At 40.2% G+C, this 12,655-nt stretch overlaps 1 protein-coding gene across 3 annotated transcripts in view; it reads left to right on the top strand.

Annotated features, from left to right (window-relative positions):
- Nucleotides 1-12,655, top strand: part of duox (dual oxidase) — a 49,540-nt gene that overhangs the window by 13,667 nt on the left and 23,218 nt on the right. For all 3 annotated transcript variants that reach the window (XM_007909018.2, XM_007909009.2, XM_007909028.2), the window contains exons 11-17: nucleotides 1,055-1,157; nucleotides 1,833-2,005; nucleotides 2,762-2,937; nucleotides 6,151-6,269; nucleotides 7,977-8,114; nucleotides 8,898-9,017; nucleotides 10,383-10,579. In XM_007909018.2, the coding sequence (XP_007907209.1) occupies nucleotides 1,055-1,157; nucleotides 1,833-2,005; nucleotides 2,762-2,937; nucleotides 6,151-6,269; nucleotides 7,977-8,114; nucleotides 8,898-9,017; nucleotides 10,383-10,579 (1,026 nt within the window). The remainder of the gene's footprint in view (nucleotides 1-1,054; nucleotides 1,158-1,832; nucleotides 2,006-2,761; nucleotides 2,938-6,150; nucleotides 6,270-7,976; nucleotides 8,115-8,897; nucleotides 9,018-10,382; nucleotides 10,580-12,655) is intronic.

The following is a 12,655-nucleotide window of genomic DNA, read 5'->3' as shown; positions in this document are numbered from 1 at the left end:
AGATTTTCATTTCCCACATTCTGGGTTTGAAATGCGAGATGAGCAAAATATTTCCAAATCTACACATCTTTGCAATCAGCAAGCAATCTGGCCCGATAAACCAGCAAGGAGATCACATTAACTAGACTTCCAGCAGGATACATATCTGGTCACCGACAGGATTTACTCATTGTAAATCCTATTGTTACTCTGTTTTTTACTCATCCTTCTCAAGACGTTTTTTTAAATGAGTCCAGTGTCCTGGCCTCAACGATCGTTTCCTGGTAACTTACGGTGAGAATGAACAGTTTCAATTTGGTGGAACACTTTAGATTTTTCATTGCAATGCTTTCAAAGTAACTTCTGTTGATAATAATAATAATAATCCTTGCATTTCATATAACGCCTTATCACCTCTTCAAGGCGTCTCAAAGCGCTTCCCAGAATACACTGTAAAGTGAATTGACTGTGTATTTTGTGGGTGAACAGGCAGCCAATTGTGTACAGCAGTGACCCACAAAGAGTTGTGTATTGAGTGACCGATTTGTTATTATTTTTTGAAGGAACTATTATTCCCAGAAAAGCGATCCATCGACTAACAACCGGGTTGCTATTGACTGCTAGGTAAACAGAGGGGTGTGGAGTTAGGAAACTTGCCCAACATTTTGCCCTGCCGGAAATCAAACCCAGGTGTCTCACTTGTGAGGCGAGTGCTCTAACCACTGAGTTACAGGACTTGTGTTGATGGAGTTGGTTAAAGTCTGATCATGGGTTGTAAAACCCAACGTTTATACTCTAGATTTATTGAATCAATTGTAGCTTGTGGCTTGCAAAATCCGTGGGCTGCAATTCAAGAATCCCAAGCTGACAATTCTGAAAAAGCTGGCATTTTGCTTGCTGCCATATTGTCAATTTGAGATTCACAGTTTGCTGGCCATGAATATTGTAATCTGATATTCATAAGCACCAAGTTCTAGTTGACAGAAGGAATCCTGTTTGCAAAGATTGTGTTTTTGCCTGTAATGTTTCGGATTAATTCACCCACAGAGTTCTGTGTTAATTGTCGGTTTTTCAGAAGCCAGAACTACCATCAGAAGCTGTTATTGATGAACTTATATTTGGTATGGCATCCCAGATAGCTGAGAAAGAAGACAACATTGTAGTGGAAGACCTTAGAGGTAGAAGAATCTTGTATTGGACCAAGTAGTGAAATGGAATTAACTCTTACAATAGCAACTCCATAACTTGCTCATCTCCTCATCATACACATTGATCACCAGGACAAACCAACCCCCACTCACTGAGCAAACACATTTTCCACCAGCACAGACATCTGGGGCTTGTCAACAAGCCGTTGATGATTATTATGCTTCATTTACCAGTGCTTCTCATTGTACACTGTGAGTTGGGAAAGTGGTCTGACAAGTGTACACTATGCATTTAGAAATGGCCCCAAATCAAACCAAAAAGACTAAAATTCCAACTTGTGTTTTTTGTGTCTTTTTAAACAAATTCGGAAGAGAATTAGTCACGAAGCATGACTTCCAGTTCATGAATGCTGAATTTTCATTCCAAAGGGAGTTTCTCCCCGTGTCCTGGCTAAAAATCCTCCAGATAGAATTGGCCAGTCACTTTAAGGTTGTTTATGGAACCTTTCTATGCACAAATCAGCTACCATGTTCACCTACATAATACACAATCACTACACTTGACAGCAATTACATTTGAAGGATTGAAGAATGCTCACTGTTCTTGGAATTATATCAAGTACTAGGATTGCAATGTTGATGGGTTGTAGCTACAATGTTGATTTGGCAATGTGATGTATTGACAACTTGCCTTGTTGGATTCAGATTACCTCTATGGACCTTTGAAATTTTCTCGATCTGACTTGGTCGCTCTCACCATCCAGCACGGACGGGATAATGGACTTCCAACATTTAACGCCATGAGACAAGCTTTTCAACTTCCTCCAGTGAAAAATTGGAGTGAAATTAACCCTTCACTTGCTGCTGAACACCCCGAGGTTAGTATTATTGCATGAATATTGTCAAGGAAATTAAACTTGTCATTTCCAATAGATTGCACCAAGGAAGGATAAATCACGTCCTCCCAACGTGAAAGGCACTATACAAATGTCATTTTGTTGTTGTTGTAGTTTTACTTCACTCCTTTGCACTAACATATTAATAGAAAGTTGTGTCATACATCATATGTCTGAGTTTTAAGTAGGAAAGGCATCCACATTTCATGCCGTTGGCAAATCTGCACCCAAACAGAACTTTCAATGAGAAGAGAGCTTTTTGTTTACGAGCCCTTGAGTACCAAATGAACTAGAAGTCTTTGTTATACTGCTGCGAATCTGACGCACACAGAAATCCCTCACTGCCAAGAACTTACAGATTTTCCATTTCCCAGTTTTAGGTATGCAATCTCCCCCTAGTGGGGGCAAACCTACTTGCCTTTTCCCAGAGAATACAAGCACAGGTTGGCAGAAATCAAAGCTCTCCCCCATATGGCTGTCAGTGCTGAGATTTAACTGGCTAAACCATTATGGCTTAGTGTGTTCCTAGCTGAACAAAGCAGCTCAAAACTTACCTTCAGCCTCAGTACGTTTTAGACCTCTGAGCCCTGAAATTTCTCAATTTTCAGATCATCGTCTTAAAATGTAATTCTCTTATTCCTCCTCTATGTCACACTCTATCAAAGCGCTCATTGACACAGTTTTTATTACCTGAACATAAATACAAATGAAGAACTTACATTTTACCCTGCACCTCAGATCTTTGAGTCATTGCAACGGCAATATGGAAAAAACCCCGACAAACTAGAGACATGGCCTGGAGGATTACTAGAGACCAACGGTGCACCTGGAGAGCTCTTCACTAAGATTACGATCGACCAGTTTGAGCGGATACGAGACGGAGACCGATTCTGGTTCGAGAACCCGCAGAATGGGTACATGTTTCTTATTATACAGTTCCATTTAAATACCTGATCCTTGTGCAGAGGCTGCAAAACATAATCCATCATTCAGAACATATTGTATGAATTCTCATCTCTGAGTCAGAATGTTGTGGGTTCAAGCCCCACATCAGGACTTTGAGTTCATAGTCTAGGCTGACACTCCAGTGCAGTACTGAGGCAATGATATCATCCTTTGGAATGACAAAGTGCACTAAGTCAAGGTTCCACCCAACTGTTCAAAAGGATGTTTAATATCCCATGGCACTATTCGAAAAGAGAAGAGTTTCAATAATCCCTCAGATAAAATTGCTCATGGCTGCTTGTTGGACATCGCTGTGCACAAATAGTCAAAAATAGTTACTACAGTACACTAAAATCTTGTGACCCAAGTTTAGATGTTTCAATGACATGATAAAGCGCTATACATAAAGCAAGGATTATCATTTATAGTAGATAATAGAAAATAAACCAGTCTGAAAAGGTTAAATGGTTATCTGTCTTGAGACTGCTGATCTTTTAACAATAAGATCAAACCAAACATTCTTATGGCTGGAGGTTGCACAGAGGTTTGAAAAATTCTTGAATTCATTCTTAATTTGAAAGCTGTTTTTCCACATTCCTTGAAAAGAACTGCTTCCGAATTAAAACCAGCTTTAAAAATTTTCCCAAGTCCTGTATAATCTTATATTTTAAGGCAGAAACCATGAGAAATGTAGGCTTCTGGCTTGTCAGTAAGTGGCATAGACCACACCACACAAAAAATTTTAAGGCTATCAGTTGACCAACAGAAAATAACATGAAGCTTAGACAAACATCCTGTATCTAAGTTAACCTTCGCATTTCACAGTGGCCATTCAAAGTACATTAGAGACAAGCTTAAGTACACACAAATATTTGTTGGCAAGTTGATGAACATCTTCCGGGGATGCAGGAGGAGAGGGTAGAAGAAATCATGTAGCATTCAATTTACAATTGAATTAGTGTTGGGTTAGTTTACATTCTGTGAAGAGACAGACAATTGCATTTCATTCGTCTGCACTTTTCATCCTGTTAACTCGTTCTGGATGAGCACTGATGTCCAGGTGTGCTCCAGCACTGGGTTTATGAACTGTAAGCTGTTCTCTGTAGACTTCTCAGTACTGTAAGCTGCGGACAGAGCCAGGCACTGAATGCACGGAGACAGAGTTGGTTTACAAAGCAGTTTGTTGTAAGGGGGGGAGAGGGGGTCTCCAGCTTCCCTAACACAGATAGACAACATCCACTAACATAAAACCCCAGGGTGTTTGATCCTCTTGGTTTCAATAGACATTCTAGATGCCCTCAATGCCTCAATTACTCAGGTCCCCCTGTTCTCTCAGGAACCCGATCCATAGCAGACCAAGTATGGTCATGTGGCTGCAGTAATTTTTCCTATTGCTTTAGTCCAGAACATATTTTTCCTTCAGAAACCTGTTAAATGTACAAAGCATTTTGATCAGAGGGAGAAATAATAATAATAATAATAATAATAATCCTTGCATTTGATATAGCGCTTTTCACATCGGGAGGACGTCCCAAAGCGCTTCACAGAACACACTGTAAAGTGAATTGACTGTATATTTGTGGGCGAACGCGGCAGCCAATTGCGCACAGCAATGTCCCACAAACAGTCGTAGATTGAAAATGACCAATTTATTATTGTTTTTGGTTTTGGAGGGATTATTATTAGGTGTGTGGAGTAAGGAAACTTGCCCAAGGTTTCACCCTTTGCCTGGAATTGAACTCAGGTCTCTCGCTTGCAAAGCGAGTGCTCTAACCACTGAGCTACAGGACTCCACAATCTTATGTTATTGAATTGGAGCGGGAGAACTCTGCCCCATAAAATTGTAAGGGGTCATTATTGATGTTCCCCTTACAAGCTCCAACCCTCCTCTCTGCCCCCCCCCCCCACCCCACATGTTTATACTGCACCCATGTGAATTGATCACTTGGCAAAACCATGTCCTTAAAGTGATCTTGAGAGCCAGAGCCTAAAGGTGAAACATGTCCCAGTCAGATGTCTCAAACCCAATTTACATCAAGCCTTCCATTGTGGAACATCCCTTCAAGATTACACTTGGCATTCAGTGCATGATCACATTCAGTACTGGAGCAAACCTGGTGACCTAATATATAGGGCATTTTAGGCTCGATAGAATGTGTCTCAGAGGGGACCATTGCAGAGGTGTATAAGATGAATGTATCTGAAATGGGATAGCAAAAGTAAAACTAGAATTATACTTTCAGATACATGAATGCAGCAGAATTATGAAGGGTTGTGAATCATTTTATACAGAAAATGTTCAGCTGGAAATGGTTAGCAGAAAGGGTGATTAAGGCCAGAACATGGGCTCATTTGAGAAACAGTTGGATGCAGTAATGGGAAGACAACAGCGATGGTATTCTGCAACGATCAGATAAAATGGTCTGAAACGCCTCCTTCATCCAAGTCGTTTCTATGTTGTGCCTAATTTAGTTTTATTATATCACACACAAGTTCGGACAAGTTGGGTTCAGATGAAGAAGTCTTTTCGGCCCTTTTGATCTGATCCTTCCAGAATATTTACTGTACCCTCCTCCTAGTACACCGTCAAGCTGTTTTTAAATGAGTTCAGCTTCTCCTGGTCTCAATAGCTTTTACTATTGAGACCAGGAAACGCTGTTAACCTGTTCCGGTTGTTAATTTAGTTCTCGGTTAAGAAATATTTCACCGTTACTGTCTGAAACCTCCCTTGGCTCCCCTCGATCTGTGGTTTCTTTTTCTGCTGCCATGACGTATTTGAAAGTCACTTTAGTTACTTTATGTCACTTTGGTATTGCTTTTTAATGCACAAACTCCAATCTCAAATTACACGATGTTTAGATTTAAACTGCACAAGGTCTGATTTGTGTTGCCATGAAACATCAGCTGCCAATCGCTAACTATAATAAACATACCAAAAATACAACAACTTGCATAAGTTTGGGGCATGGCATGTTGTATGTGACTGCCAGGATGCTGAAAGGCGAACTGGATGGACCTTGGTCTTTTTCTGTTTAGCAATCTTGTGTTCTTTTGTTCATATAGCGCCCTTAAAGCAGGTAATATCTCCCGCTTAGCTAAAGGGCTAAATGAGATTCACTTTTGGAAATCTGTGGTGAGACACCAACTTCGCCAATTCATTTTTTTAAACAAACTTCTTTTAGATTGTTCACAACCGAGGAAATCCAACAAATTCGAAACACTAAATTTTTTGATGTTCTGGCAGTGACTTTGAATACAACAACAGATGAAATTCAGCAAAACGTGTTCTTCTGGAATACTGGTAAGTCACTGGGAAAGCGAAACACACAGGGAGAGATCGATTTGTCGGTTAAGTAGAGTGACTTGGTGAGTGAGTAATTATAGGGGAAAATCAGCCTCCCAAAGACATGACAGCTGGAGGAAAATGTGTGTGGAGTGGGAGGCGCGGTGGGGTGGATATTGCACTACATTGTATTCCAGATGTACATTTATCTCTGTGATCTCTTGTTGAATGTGTTCCCAGTTTCAACAGGGCCAACTAGGGCAGACACAAAGCAAAACCTAGTTGCAAGGAGCAAAATGGCTTATTAAGTAATCTTATATCAGCCATGGGTATTCACTAAGTGAATGCATAGGTAGTTAAATAAAACGCTGTAACTCGAGTGGTTGATATTCTGGCCCAACAAGGCCAGGTTTGGAGAGTTAATAAAGAGCGTGTTGAGAGTTTGAATTGTTGCCGAGGAGACTGTTTGTACAGATTTAAGCGTGGCTGCCCCAGACAGTGCTGGCAGCAAGTCCAAAGAACATACTTGCACTTAGAGTACCTGCTTACAATAAAGGTGTGCGACATGTCCTTTAGCTACTTGGGCATCTCTTCATTTCCCTAAAGAATTGATCATGTTCTAAATTACATGACCGTTTTGCTCAGTTGGCCAATGATTTTAGACTTGTCATTATTTATCTTAAAATTAAGAGTCCATGGGGTGATGTATATGTATATATTCTTTATATATCACTCTCACTTTAGAGTCTGTCGGTTATGGGTTCAAGCCCCTAATCAACTCCAAGCTTAGACTGACGCTTCACTGCACCACTGATGGTGAAATGCATTGTTAGAGATCCTTTTCATTAAATCAAGATCCTATTTGCGTGTTTTCAGTTGGACTGTTTGTAGTACCTTCCTAGTGCAGATTTTTGCCGCATTTATCTACAGAAGCAATCATAACATTTAACATGTGAAGTGCTTTGAGATATTTTGCTGTGATAAGACTAACCAGGGACCAGTATGTGAGGCACCAGAATAAAACAGGCCTGAGAAAGCTTCTAATCTATTTTGAAATTGAAGGTCATTCAACTTTTAAAACCCTATATTCACAGCAGTTACTCAAAGGAATATACCTTACATACACACATATACAGTAGCTGTATATAATAGTCTTTGCATTTGATATTATAATAATAATAATAATAATAATCCTTGCATTTGATATAGCGCTTTTCACGTCGGGAGGACGTCCCAAAGCGCTTCACAGAACATACTGCAAAGTGAATTGACTGTATATTTGTGGGCGAACGCGGCAGCCAATTGCGCACAGCAATGTCCCACAAACAGTCGTAGATTGAAAATGACCAATTAATTATTGTTTTTTTTTGGTTTTGGAGGGATTATTATTAGGCGTGTGGAGTAAGGAAACTTGCCCAAGGTTTCGCCCTGCCTGGAATTGAACTCAGGTCTCTCACTTGCAAAGCGAGTGCTCTAACCACTGAGCTACAGGACTCCTATTGTGCCTTATCATGTCTTCAAAATATCTCAAAGCATCACAAAGTATGAAGTATAATGTCTGTCTAAGCGAACGCAGCAATCAGTTTGCACGCAGCAATTGCCTTGTTTTAGGTGTTGTTTTAGCTGCTGTGGATTTTATGCACGTTGTATTTTTTTTAATCTCAGATTTCTTACTTTTCTGGGATCTCGATGTGATTTTGTGCTTTTCCGTATCTGTTTTCACAGGAGATCCGTGCCAGCAGCCAAAGCAGTTGACTGTAGCTGATTTCGAACCTTGTACTAAGGCCATAAGTCTGAATTATTTTGAAGGCAGTGGAGCTCCCTTTGGCATAATCATTGTGATACTCTGTTGTTTACCACTAGGTCTGTAGAAATTAATCCAAACTTGCCTGATTTACCTGATAAACCCACAAATCCACCTTGACTTAGCAATCAAGACTATCATGCTTAACATTTAACATTTAAGAACGTTGCAGAAAAATTGCAGAAAATTCTTAAATTCAGTCTGAAATTGGAAGACGGTTTTCTGCAGTTCTTGAAAGTGACCATCTTTAAGACTGGCTTCCAAATTAAGACTAAAGTCAAGAATTGTACACGATTTGTGCGATCTTAAATTTAAAAATGGTTAGTCCCACAGGCTGAGACTAAGTGGAATTATTTGGAGGTGTTTGCCTCATTTTTTGTGCTGCTTCTTCAGGGATAGTCGGAGGGACAGTCGAAGATGCCTTCATTACCTTGCTCGAGTGAGGGGGCATCACTCCCGAGCCCTATAGTTCAGAAATTGAATCATTGACTGGTTCTGCTTTGTAAGTTCTTAAAACTGAAGAACAGACAGAAAAGATTGACCGATACTTCGCTCGGCATCCCCACTTGGCAAATGGCGAATGAAACTGTGGACCAAGCATTTATTTGTAGAATGGGAATTTTCACATTTTAAAATATATATGAGCTGAAAATCCAGCCAGTGATGTCCAGCCTTTGGCAATGTCACACGCTAATGGGATTTCCCACTCTAAGTGCCCTGCGAGTAACGCAAAAAATTTCAGCTCCAGTTGAGTCGTTTAAATCGAACCTGAATATGCATTCCTATAGTTTAACGCTGCTTTTCCATTACTATGTAAATTGACACACACTTTCTTTTTCCAGTATGCCTGATCCCTGCATTTATTGTAGCCCTCTACCGCAAAAGAAAGTTTAAGAAAGTACAAAGGAGGAGTAGGGCCGACTCGATTGGAAAAAATGTTGAAATGGGAGAAGGAATAAGTGGTAATGTTTCAACTGCAAGTTTTTATTTTTACTTCTGTTCTTCCTTGAAACAAATGAGTTTTCTGATGTCTACATAGCTGTAAGACCGCATTCTTATGCTCCATTTCTCAAATTCAAATCACTTTAAATATATTCAAGACCTCTGCAATCATTTGAAATAGGATCATTTCACTGAATAGGCAACTAAATCCAATCCTGAACATATTAAAAAGGCAGATCAGTGAATGATATTATTGCGGAAAATGTTTGAGTCCACCCCATTGTGCTGCTATCGAGTTACTGATTTTATTGGAACGCTACACAATGAGGGAGTGTCCATTAGTCAAGGAGTAAGGAAAAACATTTGGATCTGATTATTTATCTTTTACTGAAATCTTTCAGTCTCTGTGAAGCTGTTCACTAGAGCTAACCTAATACTAGGACTCAACTTAAGTTTGAAATGTTTGCATTTATCTGTAATCAGCACATTTGATATGGAGCTTTTCACATCAGGAGGACATCTCAATGTGCTTCACAGCTTCTTACTGTAAAGTGTAGTGACTGTGCATTTTGTGGACAGCCAATTTGTACACAGCAATGTACCACCAACAGCCATGAAATGAATGACAAATTTAATCTGGGAGTAGTGTTGGCCAAGGCACAGGGATAAACTCCCTTCTCTAAATTAGTCATTTACTCCATGGCTGTTTGTGGGGCTCTGCTATGTGCAAACACATGAAGGAGAAGAAATTGAGGGGAAGGGGAGAGAGAAATGGGGAGAGGTTTAGCTCAAGTAGAGCATAAACACTAAGCCCGGACTAGTTGGGCAGAATGTACTGTTTGGTGCTCTTGTAATTCTATGTAAATTGGCTACCGAGTTGGCTTACAGATACACAGTTACTGCACTTTACAGTAAATTATTCCACATTTCGTTTGAAATAGTGACAGCAGGATGTCAACCTAAACCACGAGGCAATTCAGAGCGAACTTAAATTGATAACAGATTCAAGAAACACCATCTACAGCCTTCTGGGGTAGTGAATTCCATAAATTCACTTAGTGAAGAAATGTTTCCTCAACTCTGTTCTAAAAGGCTGTCCCTTAATTTTAAGACTGTAACCCCTGGTTATAGATCCTCCTACCAGGGGAAACAGTCCCTCAGGACTGTTTGCCAAAAAGCAATGTGAATTGCTAAGTGGACATGCTTATGACAGAACTGCCCCGTTAGTTGATGGCATGCCCCTTTAACTACACAAAAATACGGAATTAAGCTGGGAATCAAATGGTCCATTTGTACAACACATTCCATAATGCCTCACAAAGCATTTTGTAAGTGGTAGAAATGTTCTTCCAAATATCTCTACAGTCTTTTGTTTCCTTGTCTAGTCTGTGAGTGGCAAGGCCCGACAGAGCCACTTCGCCCCGTCCATCTACGTCTTGATGCTAACAAAAGCATCAAGGTTCTTGACAACAAACAACACCTGATCCGAATCATCAATCTGAACGAAGAAATGGAGCTTGCCAAGTCCAACAACAATGATCAGAGAGTGCTGCTTATCAAAGTCCCCAAAGAGTATGATCTGGTAAGAAGTCTGACTCATCCCTCGTGTTCTAGGATTACCTTTATCCTGACCTTTCTCTGCATGGAGAGAAAATTGCAACATGTGATGTGTTGTGATTATCGTTATTTCTTTGGACTCATTCATATCACAGTTTAACAACAGATGTTATTGTGCAAGTAGCATTTCTGTTATCATTGGTGAGTTTAGTGCTCCAAGATACTACCCTGCAAAAAGGCTGCTATTTAAACACAAGTTGTTGTGGTTGTTGTTGAGTTACGCAGTGTGCCATGAACCGGAACTCAAATCTGAGCTTTCAGCCACAATGAGTCTTGCTCTCTGGAACTCTCTTCCAAAATCCATCCGTCTTACTCTTTCTTTCCCTGTCTATAAAATCCTCTTAAAAACCTATCTCTTTAACCGTGCCTTTGGTGCACACCCTTAAATTCGCCTTCCTCTCCTGCTTGCTTAATGCTCCTTATTGTTTCTGTGAAGTCTTCCGAGACGTTCATACTACATGAAAGGCACTATTTCATTCAGAGGTTATTCCTGTTCATGAGTTAAATAATACTTGCAGTTGATTTATCCCCCTATCACATTGCAAGATCTGAAAGTGTTTCGCACACAATGGGGTCAGTCTTATTCTGATTGTTCACAAATGTGGTGATCTTTTTTGATTTGCTTACAATGGGATTTCTCATTTTTTAGTGATTGCTCTATGATAGGCCCCCATTGTTGGTGTATAGATAAATGCAGCAGCTAATCTGTAATAATAATAATAATCCTTGCATTTGATATAGCGCTTTTCACGTCTTCTAGATGTCTCAAAGCGCTTCACAGAATACACTGTAAGGTGAACTGACTGTATATTTGTGGGTGAAACGCGGCAGGCAATTGTGCATAGCGGTGTCCCACAAACAGTCGTGGATTGACCAATTTTATTATTTATATATTTTTCTTGAGGGATTATTATCAGGCGTGTGGAGTAACAAAACTTGCCAAAGGTTGTTTCCTGCCAGAAATCGAACCCAGGTCTCTCGCTTGCGAGGCGAGTGCTCTAACCATTGAGCTACAGGACTGTATCAGCAACACCCACAAAACGGCAATGAGATAAATAATAATAATAATAATAATCCTTGCATTTGATATAGCGCTTTTCACGTCGGGAGGACGTCCCAAAGCGCTTCACAGAACACACTGTAAAGTGAATTGACTGTATATTTGTGGGCAAACGCAGCAGCCAATTGAACACAGCAATGTCCCACAAACAGTCGTAGATTGAAAATGACCAATTTATTATTGTTTTTGGTTTTGGAGGGATTATTATTAGGCTCTGTGTGGAGTAAGGAAACTTGCCCAAGGTTTCGCCCTCTGCCTGGGATTGAACTCAAGTCTCTCGCTTGCAAAGCAAGTGCTATAACCACTGAGCTACAGGACTCCACAAATGATTAATTGGAACCTGGCAATTGCTATTGCTTTGGATGAGGGGGGCCAGGAAATAGGGAGCACTCCCTGCTCTTCCTCAAAATATGAACTGGAATTTGTAATATCCAACTCCACAACAACAAATTACATTTACACAGCGCTTTCCACATTGGGAGAACATACCCAAGGGGCTGCCCAGTCAAGAATTTGCACCCAAGCTGGGGGTTTGGATCAGGAGGGGTGGATGACAGGGAGGGTGGGGGTAGGAGGGTGACTGAAGTCACAGTCAAAGAGGAAGGTCTTGAGACTGACCTTGAAGGACAAAAAAACTGGATTTCAGTTTAATTTATTAGGGCAGCACCTTCTATACAGTCTCATTTCCTCAGTACTGCACTGCAATGTCAATTTAGATTGGAATATCTAAGCCAAGCCTGGAAGAGCTGGTGAAATTGCCTTGAGTCAGTTATTCTGACAGTTCATCAGGCATGCTCAGACTATAGATTGACTTGTGTTGTTTTCAGATAGACCTTTCTATCAGGATTTGCCTTTGTCTTTACATTCCAGAAAAAGTCAATTGATTCAGATCATTTCATAAATTTTTGACTGTAGACAGACTACAAATCTTCAAACAAAATGAATAGAAATTGATCGGTTGATCATAATTTTACATAATTT

This window comes from Callorhinchus milii, unplaced genomic scaffold (genome assembly GCF_018977255.1).
Source record: "Callorhinchus milii isolate IMCB2004 unplaced genomic scaffold, IMCB_Cmil_1.0 Scaffold22, whole genome shotgun sequence".
In the NCBI taxonomy this organism is placed as follows: domain Eukaryota; kingdom Metazoa; phylum Chordata; class Chondrichthyes; order Chimaeriformes; family Callorhinchidae; genus Callorhinchus; species Callorhinchus milii.
Note: the sequence above shows the minus strand (reverse complement) of the source record. Positions and strands in the feature narration are given on the sequence as shown.